The sequence below is a fragment of the Silene latifolia genome, chromosome 9 (assembly GCF_048544455.1).
Source record: "Silene latifolia isolate original U9 population chromosome 9, ASM4854445v1, whole genome shotgun sequence".
Taxonomy (NCBI): Eukaryota; Viridiplantae; Streptophyta; class Magnoliopsida; order Caryophyllales; family Caryophyllaceae; genus Silene; species Silene latifolia.
This window is the reverse complement of record NC_133534.1, coordinates 202,722,970-202,744,592: the sequence shown is the minus strand read 5'-3', so window position 1 is coordinate 202,744,592 and position 21,623 is coordinate 202,722,970. Positions and strand designations below refer to the sequence as shown.

Here is a 21,623-nt window from a genome sequence, read left to right as displayed (position 1 = left end):
GAAGGGCAGACACTCGCGTGAGAAATATGAGGAGCGAAGGCTCCTATTTATACTAATCACGTGAAGGAATTAGGGTTTCGGAGAGTCTTTGGAAGTGAATCTCGGAAAGATATGAAAAAGATACGAAAATTACGCAGAAAGGACTGGGAAGAGGCGCAGCGCCCATCAAGCGTCTCTTGGAAGAGGCGCAGCACCTGCTGCGTCTGTTCCCAAGTGGTTTCCTCCTGTGGAAGAAAGATTTCCGTGTTTAAGTTATGGAAGGACGGAATAATTTGGTTTTCTTTAATATTTTATGTGAATATTACGGGAAATTGTTTACCAAAGGATAAAGATTGTGAAATATTTATAAAATATGGAATAGAAATATCCGGAACATTCCAGAACATTCTGACTCGGGATTTAACGGTTATCAGGAAATGAAGACGGTTTTAGGCCCGGACTCCAAATATACTCTAATTACTGTCAAAACGACCGTATCGGCACGTAGATGACAACTAAGAGATAGACATTAGTGTTTGAGCAATCACTTGACGATAAACTTACGAACTGTCACAAATCATTCCGCGTAGCAAACATGCGGCCCAATCATCACCGGGTGGTTTGCGAGAGGTGCATAAATGAGGTATCTATACAAAGTAAAGGTCCCAGGAGTCTACATCAGTTTGGAGTATATCCTCGTCTGGAAATGACCAAGTGTCTATTGTTTGTGCATCATTGACGGGATTTTCTGCGAAGAATTCGGCAACGGCACGACCTTTTATTACTTTCAGAGGCACGTATTTGAGATCGAATTCTGAGAGCATCAAAGTCCATCTTGCTAGGCGTCCGTTGAGGACGGGTTTATCGAAGAGGTATTTGACTGGATCCATTTTGGAGTATATTTTGACGGAGTAGCTAAGCATGTAATGGCGTAGCTTCTTCGTTGCCCACACAAGAGCGAGGCATGTCTTTTCGAGTTGTGAGTATTTGCACTCGTACTCCAAGAACTTCTTACTAAGGTAGTAGATAGCCCTTTCTGCACTTCCTACAGTTTGAGCTAGCATGGCACCCATGGTCATTTCTTTCGATTCATCGTGAGATATAAACCAAGAGGTTGATCTCGTTGAGGTGGCATGAGCACTGGTGGTTTAGCTAATATCTCTTTGATTCGGTTAAATGCCTTTTGACAATCATCATCCCACATGGTGTGGTCTGTTTTCTTGAGCTTCTTGAAGATAGGCTCACAAATCATGGTGAGTTTCGATATGAATCGACTTATATATTGCACTTTTCCCAGGAATCCTATGACTTCTTTTTCTGTTTGAGGTTGTGGCATTTCGATCAGAGCCTTGATCTTGGAAGGGTCTATTTCTATACCTCGTTGGCTAACGACGTATCCCAGGAGTTTGCCAGACGTTACTCCGAATGTGCATTTCTGAGGATTGAGCCTCATATTGTACTTTCGTAGCCTTGCGAAAAATTTGCGAAGGTTCGCAATATGCCTCTCTCTATCCTTGGATTTGACAATCATGTCGTCTACGTATACCTCAACTTCTTTGTGCATCATGTCATTTAAGAGCGTAGTTGCGGTGCGTTGGTATGTAGCTCCGGCGTTGATCAATCCAAACGGCATGACCGTATAGCAATAGGTTCCCCATTGAGTGACAAAGGCGGTCTTATGCATGTCTTCTATGGCCATCTTGATTTTGTTATAACCCGCGTACCCATCCATGAAGGATAGTAATGCGTGGTCTGCAGTATTGTCCACCAATATGTCGATGTGTGGTAGAGGTAAGTCATCTTTAGGACTTGCTTTGTTTAAGTCCCTAAAGTCAACACTAACGCGAATTCTCCCATCTTTTTTGGGTACAGGTACTATGTTGGCTACCCAGTCAGAATACTCAGAAACTTTGATGAACCCGGCTTTGAATTGCTTATCAACTTCTTCCTTAATTTTGAGAGCCCATTCCATTCTCATTCGTCGAAGCTTCTGATTTACATGTTTGAAACCTGGCTTAATCGGGATTATATGTTCGGCGATGTCCATGGCATGTCTTTGTAGGACCAAGAGAAAACGTCTTTGAACTCGTTTAGGAGGTCTATGAAATCGGCCCTTTCGGTAGAGCTCAAGGTAGTCCCTATCCTAAGTTCTTGGGGTTCTAGTTCGGTTCCTACATTGATGGGTTCGGTGTCCTCTATTACTGGCCCCCCTTCCCTTTCCTGTAGTATTTCTTTGGCTACGTAGGGAGGTATTTCGATTGAGTCTGGGTCTTGGTCATCCTCAGTATCATCGTAAACAGAATTGCACTCAAGATAACACAAAGAGTAAGCAGAACCTGATTTATTCCTATTAAAGTTTGAGAAAAGTTGAAACAACGAGGCCATCTGATCCATGGTCAGTGGCGGCAATGGGACAGTGGTTGGGACATTTCTCGAACTACTGTGACTACTCGAGGCTAAGCTAGGAGAAACAAAGGTAATGGGGATGACGACATGAGGAGACTCCCTAGTGACTTCTCTAGACTCCGACTCTGACTCGAATTCATCATCTTCTGGTTCTCCTTTGAACATCTCTCCTTCTCCAGTGGTGAGCTTGAAGAGTCTTCCTTGATTGTTGGTCCACTTGATTGACTTTCTCCATCCTTTCTGCTGACTCGTGTTAGTTTCTGTGATTAACGCGGTGGGGTTGAAGCGATCGTCTTGAAGTATCATGGTAATGATCTCATCCTGCGCGGCTCTAACAAATCGATCTTCTCCGAACAATAGACTAACAGCTTGTTCGTCTAAGCAAGGTGCTTGACGGGTTTTGACGGTAGGAACCGTTTCTGGAGGGATAAAGTAGCAATCGTGAAAGATCTCGATTCCGGCTAGCTTCCTCTCGAGATAATGCCAAGGCTCGGGAAAACCGTGAAAGAGTTCTAGACTTCCTTCTTTAACAAAGTACCCATTTAGGGTAGGGAGATAGGGTCGCATTTGGACTCCTACGTACTTACGGTTTTTAACTTGAGCGAGCATCTCGAGAACCTCCTCTTTAGTGGGTTTGTACCCTAGTCCAAGTGGTATTCTTTTTGAGTTGTCTTCCTTGTATGGTGCGAAGGTGTTTCTTCGAGTAGGGTTCAAAGGCATTCCAGGGAAGTATCCCTGGGTTTTGAGTATGTGGTTGACCACCAAGTTGGAGTAGGGATCATAGTATAAGGGTGCCAATTCGCTTTCTACGACACTTATGCTTTGGAAGCCCCCAAGTTCATATACCGGATCTGTAAGGACTTGATTGTTCGACTTCTTTTCGATTATTGCCTTGATGGGTGACGAAGTGATCGTCACTACTTTGCCATTTAGTGGGATCTTGATCTTTTGATGAAGGGTGGATGTCACTGCTTTGGAAGCGTGAATCCAAGGTCTTCCTAGGAGTATGTTGAAGGAAGCTTCGATGTCCACTATTTGGAAGTTAACCTTTCGCTCAATCGGCCTTGTGGCTATGGTTAGGGTAGCAAGTCCTACCACCTTTCGTCGTGTACCATCATATGCGCGAACACCTTGATTGGTAGGGGTCCAATCCGACTCTTTCATGCCTAATTTGTATGCCGTTTTGAGGGGTATGACGTTGACCGCAGAGCCATCATCTACCAAGGTCATTGGCACGTTCTTCTTTAGACAAATGACAGTGATGTAAAGAGCTAAGTTGTGACTAGCGCCAAAAGGTGGCAAATCTTCGTCTGAGAAAGTAATAGGATTACTTAGCTTCGGTGATTCTTGGAAGACCAAGTTGACTACATCTTCTGGTGTCGAGTCATGTGCTACATTTAGTTTGGCCAAAGCTTTCAGTAAAGCTTGGCGATGTGGGAATGAGCTCGCAACTAATTGCCAAACTGAAAGATCAGCCTTCGTCTTTTGTAATTGCTTGAGCAAATGGTCAGTGGAGTCCTCTTCGTTATCATTTGGTGTGACAACGTTGGTTGGACCATTTTGAGTAGTGCTTTGATATGGACGTCCCGAACGAGTTAGGTGGTCCACATCTTGGTCTTCACCATTTTGGACTATTTCCTTGACTAGGGAGTTTTCGATGAGGTACTCGTCCTCATCATCATCGGCCCAAACTCTATTTATTGTAGCTAGTTCCCTCATTCTCATGATTTCATCTTCTAGTCGTATGATTTGGTCGACTAGTCTATCAACCACGTCGACTATTTCTTGCATAGTAGCGTTTTGAGAGAAGATTAGTGACATATGCTCCTTGGGTGTTGCGTTGGGATCACGTAAAGTTGTCACCACATTTTATAATTCCCAAACTTGTCTATCCACACTCCTTGCCCATGTGATGAAGTCAGAAATGGTAAGGGAGATAGTAGAGTAGAACCCTTCATTCTCGATTGCATGGATTTCATCTTCAACTGGAGAAATGAGGTGTGAACAATCTAAGGTAGATTCGTCACTTGTAATCACTAGAACTCCAAGAGGATTCTGAGTGTTGTTGGGTTTACCTCCCGGCGGTATTGGTAGTCGGCCATCTTCAATCATGTCTTGAAGCACATTTTTCAATTTGTAGCATTTTTCTATGTCATGCCCCTTACCCCTATGGTATTCACAGTATGAGTTCTCGTCCCAGAACTTGGATTTCTTTTCAGGTTCGGGAGTAGGTCCTATGGGTTGGAGTTTGCCTTGTTTCATTAACCTTTTAAGAGCGTTTGAGTAAGTATCCCCAAGGTTTGTGAATCTCCTTGGTGGGGTACTTTTCTTGGATGGCTCGAGAAGGTTAACTTCATCAGTCTTGCTAGTGGAGCCGTAAGAATGACTTGTTGAGCCTTGATATCCTCGACCTACCGTTTTGGACAAGAGCCCTTTACGGATGCCATCTTCAATCCTTGTCCCTAGTACGGTTAAGTCCTTGAAAGTTTTGATGTTTTGGTATCTCAAATGGTTGGCATAAATGGGTTTGAGATTGTCCACGAACTTCTCCACAAGGGTAGCCACATCCGGCCGTTCAACTAGTTGGGTACTAGTCTTCCTCCACCTACTTAGGAAGTCGGTGAATCCTTCTTTGTCATTTTGGGTAAGAACCTCTAGAGTGCGCATGTTAACTTGGATCTCGGCATTATCCGCATATTGCTTGGCAAACTCGATCGCGGCATCTTCCCACGTAGCGATCGTCATGTGATATAAAGAGTAGAACCATTGCTTCGGGATGGTGTCAAGAGATGAAGGAAAGATCCTTAAGAACATCTCGGGTTTGATGCCTTTAATAGACATGTAATCCTTGAAGGCGCGGATGTGGTTCAAAGGGTTTTTGTGCCCCTTGAATTTAGGGATATCCGTCATATTGAAGTTGGTTGGCAATTTGGAGTTGACGGACTCATACTTGCGATTATTCTCCCTATAAATGTCATCCCCTTTAAGGTACATTAATTGCTCCTCTAAGTATTGGAGTCTTTTCTCAGCTACAGTCAGCCCCATGGGAGGATTTTCGTCCTTGGATTCATCCGCGTAGTCGCCCACTACTTCACTTTAATGAGGAGGCAATCTCCCCTCTACGGCATAGATTCGGCCCTCGATGGTATCAAGGCGATCATACACTTGGTCTTGAGTAACTTGGATTTGAGCTAGTGCGGGTAGGATTCGATCATTACCATCTTGAAGTTGGTGGAGGTTTGTTTCGCTGGTTCCAGGCATCTTGAAAAACTGGATAAGAGACCGATGACGAATCAAAACACGATCGACCATTCTAACACACTTGCTAAAAGAAGAAATGTTTTTGACTCGTGAAGTGGGTGTGTGCCACTCGTGTTGAGTGAGCTTTGAAGAAAGGACAAAATTTTGAAAATGTGTATCCTAGTCAACCATAGTGTAGTTGTAGGAGTGGACTCGAAGTGAGGTTTTGAAATGGGCTTGTGGCCCGAATTTTGACTCGACAAACGGACAGAGTTTTGACTGGATTTTGCACTAATCCAATGGCCTTTTCGAAATTTTGATTAAAAAAGGGTTTTGATTTTTGCAAAAATCGTCATGGTTTTGTTTAGAAATGGTGATCACGTAAGGTACAAACATTTATACAAGCATTATAACGGGATGCTGAGTGCATTTAAAAGGGTTTTGGTTTAAAGGGTGGGTTGCCATACCGAACCATCAAACCCGAAGTCTGTGGAGAGGCTCGTACCAAACAAGAGTAAGGCCGAATCCTAGTCCATTTCCTCAAGTAGTGAAGGCTCTTGATACAAACAAGAGTAAGCATCGTGGTATGGATGACGTCAATCGTTATCCATCTTTAGGCCCAAATAAGAATTAGGACCGTTTAGATGGGACGATTAGTCGAATGGGTTGGGTTAGGCCTAGGAAGGCCGAATGAAACGGTCTAGGAAGACCGAGTTATGAAAACCGACAATTGTCTTGTACAAAATATTCCCTAACCTTGTTCAAGTTTCACCCTTGGCTACACGTAAGTGTATTATCCCAAATGAGTCGCCAAACTGTGGACAGCGGGGGGCCCACGGAGGCGCTTGGGAGGAAGAGAACAAGCGTTTGCATTTTTGTTGGAGTCGCCACCAATTTTTATGGGAAATTGGAACCGTTCGAATACCTCGTGTTATGTCAAGACACAAAGTAGTGACATGAACACTAAGCAATCGTTACCCTTAGCATTCTATGTCTAGAATGACTCTCGTGGATGCCAATGAACACGGATGTTCACAGAGATCTGGAGTAAGGGGTGAGGGTACGTATTAGGAAGCTCTTTTGATCGAACACCTAATCCCGCCCGCCTCGATAGCGGCCTCTACTAATGATTAGGGAAATCGTCTATACTTGATATATCGTCGATTATATGCATGCAATGCAACATCCAAGTTTTAATCCTAACATGTGAGAATTAGGCTAAGTCGGTTGACACGTAATTAGCAAACAATTAATGTCGAAGTAGGATTTAATGTTCAATTACATGTGAAAACATACAAATGATACAAAATTCAATGATAAATACAATAGGAAAATTACGATGATAAAAATTACAATAATTACAATGGATTAGGCGATCGAAAATACCTTTAAAACGGATAGTTTGGAAAAAAGAATAAAAGAAAGAATAAGCGAACAAGTCAGAAGGTGATGATACGAATAATAGTTGATTATACGTAAGCTAATTAAACTAGGTCAAGCAACAACGGAGTTCAGAGACAGAACTCAACCTGGAACAGGCGCAGCAGGACTGCGCCCTCTGGAAGAGGCGCAGCAGTTGCTGCGTCTGTTCCAAGAGTGAGTTCTGGCTGTGAAGCCAAAACTGCAAATCGTTAACGTTAATTGGGTTAATTTAATGATTGATTAATAATATATACTCGGATGAAAGTGATTAATAGGTTAATTACATGTGATAGATGGTCATAAAAGCAATAAACATGGATGAGACGAATTAAAGACGGATTATTTACATGAAAGAATGATTGATTAGTGACATGGGTGAATAAAATAAATTAAACATGATAAATTAATGACGAATTAATGACGAACATGACAAAGGACAGATGAAAATATATCAAAGAGGTGAATTCCAGAAACCCGATATGAACAAATTGAATTTCTACAACCCGGATTGAATTTAATGACGAAAACCCGCAAATATGTGATTATAAGGGATTTAAGTCGAATTTACGATGGATAAAACATGTTAATGATGATAATTAATATACATGTGAGATTATAAGCTATTATGTCAAAGAATTAAAGAACAAACGAGAACAAATAAAAACTTGAACGAATTACAGAGGACGAAGGAAGAAGAAAGGAAGCAGGAACTGCGGCAGCCTCACGAAGAGGCGCAGCAGGAATTGCGCTCCTTCGAAGAGGCGCAGCAGTTGCTGCGTCCTTTCTCGACGGTTTGTCTTCTGGAAATCCGAAAAAAGAGGTTTTAAAGCACGGTTTTAGAAATCGGTTTTAAGGAGGTATTTTCGACATAAACCTTACAATAGATGATACAAAAAGATAAATAACAATAAATAAAAGAGAGATTTACACCCTCAGACTTACATGTTTGATGAAACGAGAAGGACTAAGTTATCGATTAACGATGCTCGACTCGAACTATGATGCAAATACGAAAGTGCCCTCGTAAGAGGAAAACGATTAAGTTAATTAAGTTGATTGATGTGGAGTTGGTCAAATTGGTCGGTCATGCAAACGAGGCTGGTACTCAGAAAGATCCGAGCTTACGTGGTCGAATGTTCAAGCACGTAGACGCCAAAAAGTAAGAACAAAGGTCTAGAATGCAAAGGGAGAAAAGAAGGGCGGACACTCGCGTGAGAAATATGAGGAGCGAAGACTCTTATTTATACTAATCACGTGAAGTAATTAGGGTTTCGGAGAGTCTTTGGAAGTGAATCTCGGAAAGATATGAAAAAGATACGAAACTTACGCAGAAAAGGATCTGGGAAGTGCGCGCAGCAGTCACTGCGTCTCTTGGAAGAGGCGCAGCACCTGCTGCGTCTGTTCCCAAGGAGTTTCCTCCTGCGGAAGAAAGATTTCCGTGTTTGAGTTATAGAAGGACGGAATATTTCGGTTCTCCTTAATATCTTATGTGAATATTACGGGAAATTGTTTACCAAAGGATAAAGATTGTGAAATATTTATAAAATATGGAATAGAAATATCCGGAACATTCCAGAACATTCTGACTCGGGATTTAATGGTTATCAGAAAATGAAGACGGTTTTAGGCCCGGACTCCAAATGTACTCTAATTACTGTCAAAACGACCGTATCGGCGTGTAGATGACAACTAAGAGGTAGACATTAGTATTTGAGCAATCACTTGACGATAAACTTACGAACTGTCACAAATCGTTCCGCGTAGCAAACATGCGGCCCAATCATCACCGGGTGGTTTGCAAGAGGTGCAGAAATGAAGTATCTACAATTTCCACTGATTTTCAATCCTCGAGGAAATGTATCTTTAAGGGTTTGGTTGATAATGTTATTATGCGGATATCTTTTTGGAATGGGTTATTTTTGTCTTCAGCGGGTAGACTCGCGCAGATCTCTTCCGTCTTATTAAACTCATCTAATTACTTTCTACCGGTGTTTAAAATACCGGTAAGTGTGGCAACCGGGATTAACTCCTTATTGTCACATTTTTGGTGGGCGGGAAGTAAGTCGGCTACATGTGTTCACTGGTGTAGCAAAAATTTTCTCAGTTTGCGAAAGAGCTCGGGTGGTCTTGGCATTAGGAATATTGAGTGCCTAAATCAGGCAATGCTATTTCTAGGATTTGGAATGAATCATCTATGGGTATTAATACGATGAATAACTTGTATTGGCGAATTGGTGATTGAATCATAAGTTGGATTGGCTATCTTGGGAAAATGGAGGATGTTGATAACAAAATTGTTCAGTTTCTGGCTATTATATGGAATATGGGTGCTAGGAAATAATATAATTTTTAGAGGTGCGAAACTAGTTCCGAATGTGTTTTTTAAGTTAATTTCACGATCATCTTACTATGCTTCCGAAGCAAATCAGCTGGGTAACGTTGATTTAAAAGGGGAGAGGGTGGATGAGTTATGTCCAAAGGAAGATCTTAGGTATAAAATTAGAAATTATATTTCTTTCTATCTCATCAATAAGGAATTGGCATGCCTGATAATTCGCATTAAGGTCGACGCTAGTTGGTTCGATAATTTGGAGGCTTCTGCCTACTGGGTAGCTTATAGTAATGAAGGAAGTATTTTGTTTGAGGGGGGAAGCAAATTCAAGGTTGAATCGGCGAGTCAAGCTGAAGCTCTTGGTATTAGGAAAGTTCTTGAATGGGTCGTCTGTAATAGGATATTTCATTTGAACATTTCGTCTGATTGTCTACAGGTACTTTACCAGATTGTAAGGATTGAACAAGAACATCATCTTGCTAAGGGGGTGCATGGAGATATTGCTAATTTGCTTCCATCTTTTCACTGTTTATCTTTTAGTGTTTTATCTAGGAATCTTAATAAACGAGCTCATAGCTTTGCTAAGAGGGCTATGACCATGTAATCCAGTTTTTTTACAGCTGCAAAAAAAAAAATGTTTTGATAGAACCCCATAATGCTCCAGCTTGAAGAATGATTGAATTCATACACGCTTTTTTGGCAAAGAAATTAACCCATAAATAACTTAAATTTTGATACTTTAGGTACTTACAAGATTTAATCTTTGAAATTAGTAGTATATTAAATTTTTCTTAAAAAATGTCGAGTTAATATTAGAACTTGGAGTACGCTATAGGAAATCCCAAAATTAAACTATTTGCATACGGCTAATGATATATGAGGTATGAAAATTGTATAAAGTGGTACAATAACATAGTCTCTCAATAACCAATTTGGATCCCTCTCCGTGAAAGACCGTCTTTACAAAGTTTTTAGAGTTTCTCGCTTCCTTTTGGAAGTCCAGACATGTTTCTTTTTACTTATGTGTCATCCCAAAACTTTGAAGAGACGGACTTTTACTTTAGTGAACAACACAGTACAAAATTATACAGACAAAAAAAACCCTAAATTGGTAAAAAAAACCAATTAAAAATATTTGAACTGATAGCCCGATTGATGACTAGATAAGACTAAATCTAAATAGTTTCCGAATTTTAATTCAATCTGAATCAAACCGGCATTGAATCAAATTTTTTTTTAGAAGAAATTAAATCAAATTTAACACACTTAAAGATATTCGAACATGAATACATTTGAATCAATATTAACTTAATTAAGGAGAGTTGTGATTTTCTTCATTAAAGTAATGGGTATAACTTATTAACACCCACCTTAATTATTGAAACCCACCTGAACTAGTATCTAGTATCAACAACCCAACTGGCTTCGTTTTGCCCCGAAATAGCACAAACTGATTAAAGCGGCTGCCTGAACTCAATTTTTGAAACTCACGTAGTCTAATATTGACCAAACAGGTCCAAACTCAATCCGCACCGGGGCCTAAATAGCACAAACCGGCTAACTAAAATAAACCCTATTAAAATCAAAGTAAAACTGAATGACCCTAGTTAAAATTCGTGATCAACCAAACCCAATGACCCATTTGTCTGGTGAGCATTTGGCTGCCATAAGAAGTGTTACCAGGGAATTTCCTGACCATCCCATGCAAAGAATTTACCATTATCCTGAATCTTGGCTCCGTCAATGATGCTAAGAAGCTTATTGACACAGAATTCTCTGGTAAAAAGCTTGCCTTGTGGCACATTTTTCTGAAATGGCCGAGATAAATCGGTGTCAACTGTGCCTGGGTGCAACAGAATGCAAACAATAGGATCCTTCTTACGTGCAAATTCCACTGAAACTGTTTTAGTCACTGCACATACAAGAAGCAAAACTTCAATTACAAGAAGTACGACTCTCCTTTGTTACTTCGAATCGACTACTACATTTCATACACGACATGTCGACATGGGCTAAGAGTATCGGAGACGAGTTCTGTGAAAAATTGCATGTACATTGCCTTAAGTGAAGTATCGAAGTGGTGTCGTGTTCGCACTGTTAAGCGCCTGACATGCGACACACACCCGAAGTGAAGTGTCGAAGTAACATACCAACTCTGCTATTGTGACGGAGATCAAAGAAAGACACTACTATCACACCTAGATTCCAATTAGTTTTGCCTGGGTGCTGTTCAGTTTTGATGCAAGCTAAAACAAATACAGTACGCTGTATAAGTTAATAAGCAAACCAAATTGTTTCACCATGAAAGCTTACACTAAAATTATAGGTTCCGAACAAAAACAATAATAGTGACATACTTCACATAAGAACACCTAATCAAGCTATCAGTAAGACGAATATTGTAGCTGCTACGAAGTTTGCTTTTCACTAACTAGTTTTTCAATGACTCGAGGATGTTTAATGGCTTAGTTTACGGAAATTGAACCCAGTAAATTTATGGAGAGTGCTTAACCCAGTAAGACCGCCACTACGGATCTTTCAGCACTGGGCTGTGTATTCTTCCTAGTTATAATATGGTCGGCAGACGGCAATATTTGTGCAAGTGTGTAATCAAACAGCTCAGAACTAAGGTATTGGTAGTTATGAAGAAAAATGCAACATACACTGATTTAATGCTGACTTAGAGGCACGATAAGAATGCCAACCCCCAAGGTGATTATCAGTAATAGATCCGACCCTGGCGCTCAGAGTTGCCACAACTGCAGCTTCCCTCGTAGTTCCTACACCTCCTCCAGCCTTTAAAAGGGGCCACATATGCTGTTAACCAATAAAATGACATATCACAAAAAGCATACATATTACCATAGAATTGAATTGAATTGAAAGTGTACCTACCTACCTACCTACCTTGATGACTAGAATAGGACCGACAGCATTAACCTCATATGCAAGCATCATAGCCGACTTGTGTACTTTGGTCAAGCTGGTTTCTGCATTTAAGATGAATGAATTGAAGCGTCTGTATTCTACTCCTAGTAGAATTGAAGTGTATAGCACCTACCTGGTTGAAGCACAGCAGGTATGGAAAGAATTCCAGAGGCATTGAGAAGAAGATTAAGATGACCATATGTTTGTGTCACAGAATGAGCTGCTGCCTGAATGGTGGTTTCAGAGGTGACATCCAATTTAAGAATGTTAAGGCGGTCACTATATCTGGTTTTCAGATCATCAAGTCCACTTGAATTTTCTGGATTCCGACAGGTAGCCACAACATGCCCTCTCTTATCTTTTTCCAATAGTTGTTTTACCTGTTAACCACTTACTCACTCACTCAACACATAGATATACATACTCTATGGACCAATATAATTAATACCAGCAACTTAATAATTCCGAAAGAAAGGGAAAAGGGACGTACAAATTCAAGGCCAATACCCCGAGAAGCACCTTGAACCATAGAAACAGAAACAGGAGGTTGAGGGATGGAGGAGAAACAAGCTGTTGGTGAGGAATACACATTGCAATTATAATTATAATTATTTCTGAATTGTAAACAACGCTGATACATCATATACCTTAGATGATTCATCAACCGCATTTTTTGCCTGCCTGCTTCCAATTTCCAATATGCTTCCTTATCCTGCCTCCATTTATTTCATTTCGCTCAAATAGGGAAATACTGTACTTTTTTTTTCCCCGGTTCTTGTACAACCACGTCATTCATTCACACTTGTACAGTTATACATCACTCTATCACACTTGTCACCTAAACTGTCCCACGGAGTTTATGCCGTACAATGAAGAGCTTTTTTTAGGTGGTCCGGATTTTCTCCATTATTTAAAAATAAATTGACCTTTATTACTTTTGAACGGTCCAGATTAAATTTTTGGATGATTTAATGGTTGCAAATAGGTAACCTTTTTTCTTCAATGCAAATACTCTTTTGAAAACAGACGAACACTATCCGGGATTGCATACCATATTGTGTGAATATGGATAAATATTAGGCATATCGTATCGGAATGATACGATATCGATATTCTAGCTGTTAAGTTGTTATTCTACCTTTATCTTTGGGATTTGCTATATCATTTGTTTCCTATTTACTAGGATCACTTTGTATTATATAAAGGCATTTTGCTAAATGGAATAAACACAATACAATTCCCTTTATTCACTGCCTCTTCTCTACTTCTCAACATGGTATCGAGCCACGTTTTTTTCTTCTAAAAACCACAAAACAAAACCCTACTTTCGTCCTGCCATGGCTATTGGCAACGACTCTGCCACACATACCATTGAAAACAGTTCTACCCCAAAAATTGATCCCCTTTCTCCTTATTTTCTCGGCTCTGGTGATATTCCGGGAATTAAGATTTCTCAAGTTCAATTAACAAACCTTAACTATGATGATTGGAGTCGTTCCATGAGGATGTCTCTCAAATCGCGTCGCAAATTTGGTTTTTGTGACGGTTCCATTAAAAAACCTACTGATGCTTTTCTGCTTGGACAATGGGAGGTCGTCAATTGCACCATTGTCCAATGGCTACGAAATACAATTGCTCCGTCTATCTTGGAAAGCGTGCCCTATGTCGAGGACGCCGCTGCTGTTTGGGCTGATCTAGAGGAACAATTCGCGGTGGTCGACGGCACTGCTATTCATAATCTGAAAACCGATCTCGGTAATTGCAAACAAACCAAAGGTATGTCTGTTACCCAATACTATGGTAAATTAAAGAGTTTATGGGATGCTATTCTTGTCCATGAACCACTCTTTACCTGTGAATGTGGGAAATGCACCTGTAATATCGCTTCCAAGGCGATTACCCGTCTTGATAATGAACGTCTCCATCAGTTTTTTATGGGGCTTGATAATACTCTATACGGTAATTTACGTAATCAACAATTTCAGTTAACTCCCTTACCTACTGTTAACCGAGCCTATCATGCGGCCCTTCAGGCAGAGCGCCTCCTTGCGCCTGCTGTCACCCCCGAGACACCGGATATTATGGCCTTCGCAATGCCTGGTGCTGCTCGTCCTCCAATTGATTGGAAAGCTCAACGTGAAAAAGAAAAAGCCGAGCGTCGGAAACAATTCTGCTCGTTTTGTGAGGTCAATGGTCATGCTGTTAACAATTGCTTCTTTAAAACAAATAAGTTTCCTGACTGGTGGGGCTCGCGTCCTCGTACTCGCCGAGTTTCTTCGCGCAGGGGGGGCGGGTCATGGAGATGGTGCCGGGGCCTCTACTTCGCAAGGTGTTGGGTCCTCAAATACTGCTCGTGCTAATTTGATTTTTACCAACGCTGATCCATCCTCTTCCACTCACTCAATTGTATCCTCCGATCGGTTATCTGGTATGTCTCATAATTGGATTATAGATACGGGTGCGTCTAATCATGTCACAGGTGATTTAGCGAGTTTTACGGAGCAAATTACGATTCCACCTCGTCCGGTTGGACTCCCGAATGGGCATCAGGTTATAGCCTCTATTATGGGGACGGTACAACTCAGTGGCACAATTACTTTGAGACGTGTCTTATTTATTCCAAGTCTTACTTGCCTCTTATTTCCGTATCACAATTAACTACCGATAATGATTATTTATTTAAATTTGCTAAAGATTCTTGTTATATACAGGACCGGTCCTCGAGGATGATGATTGGAGTTGGTGAGTTGCGAGACGGACTTTATTGGCTTTGCTCGGAAAAGATTGCTTCAGGAATTAATCAAGTGGGTACTACTGGCACGTTTGATTTATGGCATCGGAGGCTTGGGCATGCAGCTGATAAAGTGGTGAAATTCATACCCCTAGCTAGTAATTTTAGTCCAAATAAAAATTTGGTTTGTGATGTGTGTCATTTAGCCAAACAACATCGTCAACATTTCGTTTCAAGTGATAATATTGCTTCTGATATTTTTGAATTAATTCACTGCGATTTATGGGGTCCATATCGTATTCAATCATCCTGTGGCGCAAAGTATTTTTTAACTTTGGTTGACGACCACTCCCGATCAGTTTGGGTTTATTTGTTGACGGATAAGACAGAGGTTACCGACATGTTTATGCATTTTTTATCCATGGTTCGTACTCAATTTTCAAAACAGGTCATGATTGTCCGAAGTGACAATGGCAATGAGTTTAATTGTATGGCAGGATATTTCTTCCGACAGGGTATTTTATTCCAGACATCTTGCGTCGGTACGCCGGAGCAGAATGGGCGTGTCGAGCGTAAGCATCGTCATATCTTAAATGTTGCTCGTGCATTACTCTTTCAAAGTAAGCTTCCGAAACAATTTTGGGGTGAGTGCATTCTTACTGCAGCATATTTAATTAATCGTACTCCATCGGCCTTAATTGCTCATAAAACACCTTATGAAAAATTGTTCGGTACTCCTCCGTCCTACTTGAATTTGAGAGTATTTGGGTGCCTTTGTTTTGTGCACAATCAAAAACATGGGGGTAATAAATTTGAGCCCCGGAGTCGTAAATGTGTATTTATAGGGTATCCTCATAACAAAAAAGGTTGGAAAGTGTATGAACTTGAGACGGGTAAGACTTTTGTCTCTCGCGATGTGATTTTTTACGAGGATACATTCCCAAATCATGCCTACTCCTTTGTTGATTCTCCTGATGAGCCGTATGCCCTACCCACTGATGATTTTTCTGAGGATGTGCCCAGTCATACCCACGACTCGGCTGCTACTACACCTGATAATACCGACGGGAATAGTGCAACTAATACCGGCGCTTCTGCTAGTGTCGAAACCCCTGATGCCGCAGCCACTGATGCAACAGTCTCGTCCGGTGCTTCAAATGAGACTCCATCTAATCCGGATATGGGTCGTGGGCAGCGCCAAAAATTCCCGAATTCCAGACTTACAGGTTATGTTTTGGATACTACGCAAAGTCCGTCTCCGCCAGACTCACCACGCTCCCCTTCATCGTCCTCAGGTACACCCTATACTTTAGCAAATTATGTAAATTGTGATAAATTTTCTGCTAGACATAGAAATTTCCTTGCTGCCATTACTACAGGAGTTGAGCCCCCATCATTTCGGGCCGCCATTCGGGATGATAATTGGTGTCGTGCAATGCAAGACGAAATCTCGGCCCTTGAAAATAATGGCACATGGGAATTAGATCTTCCTCCCGATAAGAAAGCTCTCACGCCGTTGGGTATATAAAATCAAATACAAATCTGATGGCTCCCTTGAGCGGTACAAAGCGAGGCTTGTTGTTTATGGCAATCATCAAGTCGAAGGGCTTGATTATGGTGAGACATTCGCACCTGTTGTAAAAATGGTTACTATCCGTGCTTTCTTAGCTGTCGCTGCGGTTAGGAATTGGGAGCTTCACCAAATGGATGTTCATAATGCATTCTTACATGGTGACTTGTCCGAGGAAGTTTATATGAAGCTTCCACCTGGTTTTGCCACGGGAAAGGAAGGCAAAGTCTGTCGTCTCAAGAAGTCGCTATATGGCCTAAAACAAGCCCCGCGATGTTGGTTTGCCAAGTTGGCCGGTGCACTTCGTGACTATGGCTTTCAGCAGTCTTACTCGGATTACTCCTTGTTTACTTTTTCCCGTAACACGGTACGTCTTCATGTACTTGTCTATGTTGATGACCTCATTATCGCAGGAAACGATTCTCATGCATTGACTATTTTTAAAGCTTATTTAAGCAAGTGCTTCCATATGAAAGATCTGGGTCCTTTAAAATATTTTCTTGGCCTCGAAGTTGCACGGAGCCGTGACGGTATTTTTCTCACCCAACGTAAGTATGCTCTTGATATTATCTCGGAAACTGGCTTATTAGGGGCCAAACCGGCCACCACACCTCTTGAGCAACAACATACCCTTGCCTCTGATACGAGCCCTCTTCTTCCTGATGCCGAGAGCTACCGTCGCCGATAGGCCGGCCGGTTTATTTGGCCGTGACACGTCCCGACCTCTCCTTTGTGGTCCATCTTTTGTCTCAATTCTTGAAGGAGCCTCGGGAAGCACATATGGCGGCCGCGCTACGAGTTGTTCGCTACCTTAAAGGGAGCCCTGGTCAAGGAATTTTATTGAGCTCAAAGCGGATCTCACTATATCCGGGTGGTGCGATTCTGATTGGGGTCGTTGTCCTACATCTCGTCGCTCTGTTACAGGTTGGTTTGTTTCCTTGGGTAGCTCTCCAATTTCATGGAAGACTAAGAAACAACATACCGTTTCACTTTCCTCCACCGAGGCGGAGTACCGTGCTATGGCGTCTCTTGTTTGTGAGCTCAAGTGGTTGAAAGGTTTACTTGACTGTTTGGGAGTTTCCCTCTCTTGCCCCATGCGGTTATTTTGTGATAATCAGTCGGCCCTACACCTCGCACAAAATCCCGTATTCCACGAAAGATCCAAGCATATTGAGATCGATTGCCATTTTGTTCGAGATGCTATTACCGATGGCCTAGTCGTACCGTCCCATGTTTCTACCAATGAGCAATTGGCTGACATTCTTACTAAGGCGTTGGGAGTTAACCAGTTTCGCTTTCTTCTCGCCAAGTTGGGCATTGTGGACCTCCATGCTCCAACTTGAGGGGGGGTATTAGGCATATCGTATCGGAATGATACGATATCGATATTCTAGCTGTTAAGTTGTTATTCTACCTTTATCTTTGGGATTTGCTATATCATTTGTTTCCTATTTACTAGGATCACTTTGTATTATATAAAGGCATTTTGCTAAATGGAATAAACACAATACAATTCCCTTTATTCACTGCCTCTTCTCTACTTCTCAACAATAAATTCAACCCATTTTGCTTTGTGTAGTTAGGAGCTCTAGACACACCAAGCTAAAGTGGTTGGCATGACGACCACCCTCATTAAACAACTGTTTCATATTTGGGTTCGTAATGACAGTAAGGCTCTGTTATTTTGGACTTTATTTCAGTCTTCATAAGTTTAGTTCAGCTTTATTAATTTCAGTTCAATTCAGTTTAATTCAGTTCAATTCAAATCACTTCAGTTCAGTTCAGATAAGTTTATTTCAACATTAATATTATTATTCTTATTTTATATTCTTCTTATTATTATTATATTAATTTATTTACTATTGTTATTATTATATTAATATATTTTTCATATTTATTATATAACTATTATATTTATTATCCTTATTATATTTATTATCATTTTATTTATATTTAATATATTTTTTTATTATATTATTATCATTAATGGTAATATTAGTACTATTAATATTTATTATTATTATTATTATTGTTGTTGTTGTTGTTGTTGTTGTTATTGTTATTGTTTTATTGTTATATTATATTTATTATTTTATTAATATTATTAATAACATATTTATTATTATTATATTACATCTATTATTATTATTTTTAAGCGAACTTTTATTATTATTATTATTATTATTATTATTATTATTATTATTATTTATAATAATATTATTAATAACGTATTTATTTTTATTATTATATTATTTTTTATAATATAATATATTAATAATTATTATTATCATTTTATAATATTATTATTTAATATATTATATTATTATTAATAAAGTTACCATTTATATTACAAATACATTATTATTATTACTATATTTATGCACCACATAGGGTTTCTCAAATATAAATTTAAACAGTGGTCAAAGGTGACCTTACTTTATGCACAAATTGACCCCACATAAGGCTACATTTGACCTTTGTATTGACAACCCCTAGAAAGCTCATACTCACACATTTCCAATTAGTCCAAGAACACCTCAAATCAACCTCGTTTACTTTCTCAAATGTAGTCTAAAAGTCACCCCATTGCAAGAAGTTGTCAAAATTTGGCCAAAAAGTCGTGTTTGACAAAAAAAAAAAATATTAAAGGTTGTGTTTGACAAACTTTTTTTTAAAGGTAGTGTTTGGAAGTATTTTTTTTTTAAGATTGTGTTTGGAAGTATATTATTATTATTATTAATGAATAATATTATTATAATATTTATTATTATTATTATTGGTAGTATCGATCTGAAACAAATGGTCCCCAAAAACATCCTCAAAGAAAAACCCGAGAGCAAGCGGACAGGGCCTAGATACCGTGAATAACGGAACACCTGACGATATCCCAAAGACACAACGTAAGTCCTCCCGTTCATAGTCTGACCCAACCCTGAAATAGGAACCCACGCAACCAATCAGAGGAGTGAGAACCCCGCTGAGACTGCCATAAAGCAATCTGGCGTGGCGTCAAAGAGAAAAAAAGACTACGAGGCAAAGAAAGAACCGTCGCGAAATAAATATCCGCCAATTTCTTCATAAGTTTGGGGGCGAATTTCACAAGGGTTACCTAAAACACCGAGATCCTGTAGTCACAAGAAACACTGCGCGCATCATCATCAAAAGCGGGGCCGGCAGCTACAATACCGGAAGGGCCGAGGAGCTTAGCCTCGCAAAACCAAACAGACGCAAGCGGGACGCAATAAAGGCATAAAATAAAACATCCCCCGCCGCATACACACCAAGACCACCAAGCTGAAAAGGGAAAGTAGCAAGGCGCCACTGCCAATCCCCAAAACCCGGCCCGGACGCGGTGACAATACGTTCCAAGCTAGAACGCAGAGTGGCATCAAAAGGAAGATGGACAGACCCAAAAACAGTAGGGGAGCAAGTACGAAGTGAGAAGTAAAGCTTGGAAATACCAGTACAAGCTCGAAGAAGAAGCAACTCACATTGCGGGTCCTCAATCCTCGCAACCAAATCCATTAGCTCAATGGTCTTAGTTACTCTCGTCGCCACAACCGCACTGCTAAAATCAGAACAAGCACTGACAGGTCCGCCCAAAACGGTAACACCACGTGATGGCCGAGAAATAGAAGGGGGGAAAACCCCAGGAAGGCGACTCCGAGGATCCTCAACAGGCCAAAAGACCTCCGTCTTGGAAACATTAAGATGCAACCCAAAAAGAGGGTCGTCCACCATAATCAAATCCAAGACCTTCCCCACCTCCAAAGTATCACCCACGATGGTGCCATCATCTAAGTACCATGCCTGCAAAGTAAGGTCAAAAGTGTCCCGGATCTTGCAAACTAACGGATGCAAAACCAAAGCGAAAAGCAAAGGGCCCAAAGGATCACCCTGCTGAACACCCTGACAAGACCACAAGCAGTGCTCCCCATAAAAAGGCGGGTCGGGCCGGAATAACAAAACTCCACCCAACAGAAAGTGCTTGGCAACGACGGCGGACCTCCCGAAGCATGGTCGAACGATCAACAAGGTTGAACGCATTCTCGAAATCAACCAAAGAACATAGAAAGCCCCACCCGAGTCCCCCGATCCTCAATAAGCTTCTGTTCAAGGCATGCAAGATAGCCTCTCCTCCACCGGACACCTCAACCCCGAATCAAGCCCATCAAAATAAGAAGATAAGGACGGACCAACCATAGAAGCACCAACCTTGAGACAAGCCGTCTCCAAACCGTACCAACAAAGAATAGACGAACCCCACCACCCGGTTTAACGAGTGGTGTGAGAGGGGCGCCGGCAATGTACTCACCCAGAGGAAGAGGACAACGGCCCTCAAGAAAAAGATTAACCACCCTAATAATAGAAGTGATCAAATCATCCGAAATAGCCACAAAGAGCGGCGCCACTCAAACAATCCATAAGGTGTCAAGGGCACGAAAACCATCCCTCCCACAGGAAGTGCCGCGAGGGAAGCTCCGAATCATATCCAAGATCACAAATAGAAGAGGCAACCAGAGGATGATGATCCCCGCACGAGGAGGCAAAGAAGGAGGCGGGGCAACATGATGCTTCTCACGCAAGGCCACGAGAGTGGCATCGGAGTAGGGGGCGACCCCGAGAGAAGAAAGCACTCGTGACAAAGAAGAAGATAATGGCCATCGAAATCTTCCGCCGACATTGGTGGAGGTTAAGCTCACTCAAATCCACTCCTCATCCACGAGAAAATGAAGAAGGACCCTCATAAAAACACTCCTCAGAATAACCGCAAACCCCCCAGGTCTCCCCAAGCAAGTATAGCCCCGGCAATACACTCCTCCCGATCTTTGACGCCGAATAGTGTCCGACACTCATGATTACTCCGAGGAGCAAAAGTCCCGAGCAAACAAAGGGGTAGAACAAGCAACCGAACCCAGCGGGAAAGATCACTAGGGGCATCAAACATCGCATCCAAGGCCCCTTTCAAAGCCCGAGCAAACCCAAGACGGCACTTAGGAGGAATAGATTTGACG

The 21,623-nt window shown here is 41.2% G+C and overlaps 2 protein-coding genes across 3 annotated transcripts; one reads left to right on the top strand and one right to left on the bottom strand.

The window, feature by feature from the left end:
- Window positions 1-10,707: 10,707 nt before the first annotated feature.
- LOC141600365 (uncharacterized) lies at window positions 10,708-13,173 on the bottom strand. 2 transcript variants are annotated; one of them, XM_074420589.1, is made up of 6 exons: window positions 12,955-13,044; window positions 12,798-12,877; window positions 12,441-12,687; window positions 12,287-12,369; window positions 12,043-12,196; window positions 10,708-11,291 (listed from the first exon to the last, which is right to left on the bottom strand). In XM_074420589.1, the coding sequence occupies exons 2-6, from the start codon at window positions 12,834-12,836 to the stop codon at window positions 11,056-11,058; spliced, it is 759 nt and encodes a 252-aa protein (XP_074276690.1). In that variant the 5' UTR covers window positions 12,837-12,877; window positions 12,955-13,044; the 3' UTR covers window positions 10,708-11,055. The 2 variants fall into 2 exon arrangements, with proteins under 2 accessions (XP_074276690.1, XP_074276689.1); XM_074420588.1 differs by having other exon boundaries at window positions 12,798-13,173.
- Window positions 13,174-13,644: 471 nt separating this feature from the next.
- LOC141602114 (uncharacterized) lies at window positions 13,645-14,546 on the top strand. The gene is made up of 2 exons (XM_074422428.1): window positions 13,645-14,443; window positions 14,539-14,546. The coding sequence occupies exons 1-2, from the start codon at window positions 13,645-13,647 to the stop codon at window positions 14,544-14,546; spliced, it is 807 nt and encodes a 268-aa protein (XP_074278529.1).
- Window positions 14,547-21,623: the final 7,077 nt, after the last annotated feature.

What these genes read in the sequence shown, in the direction of transcription:
- LOC141602114 (XM_074422428.1), top strand. Translation starts at nt 13,645, where the DNA reads ATGGCTATTGGCAACGACTCTGCCACACATACCATTGAAAACAGTTCT.
- LOC141600365 (XM_074420588.1), bottom strand. Translation starts at nt 12,977, where the DNA reads ATGCGGTTGATGAATCATCTAAGGTATATGATGTATCAGCGTTGTTTA. An exon ending in GGGGTATTGGCCTTGAATTT is followed by an intron (nt 12,688 to 12,797) that starts GTACGTCCCTTT and finishes AGTGGTTAACAG; the next exon opens with GTAAAACAACTATTGGAAAA. An exon ending in GTCCTATTCTAGTCATCAAG is followed by an intron (nt 12,197 to 12,286) that starts GTAGGTAGGTAG and finishes ATTGGTTAACAG; the next exon opens with CATATGTGGCCCCTTTTAAA.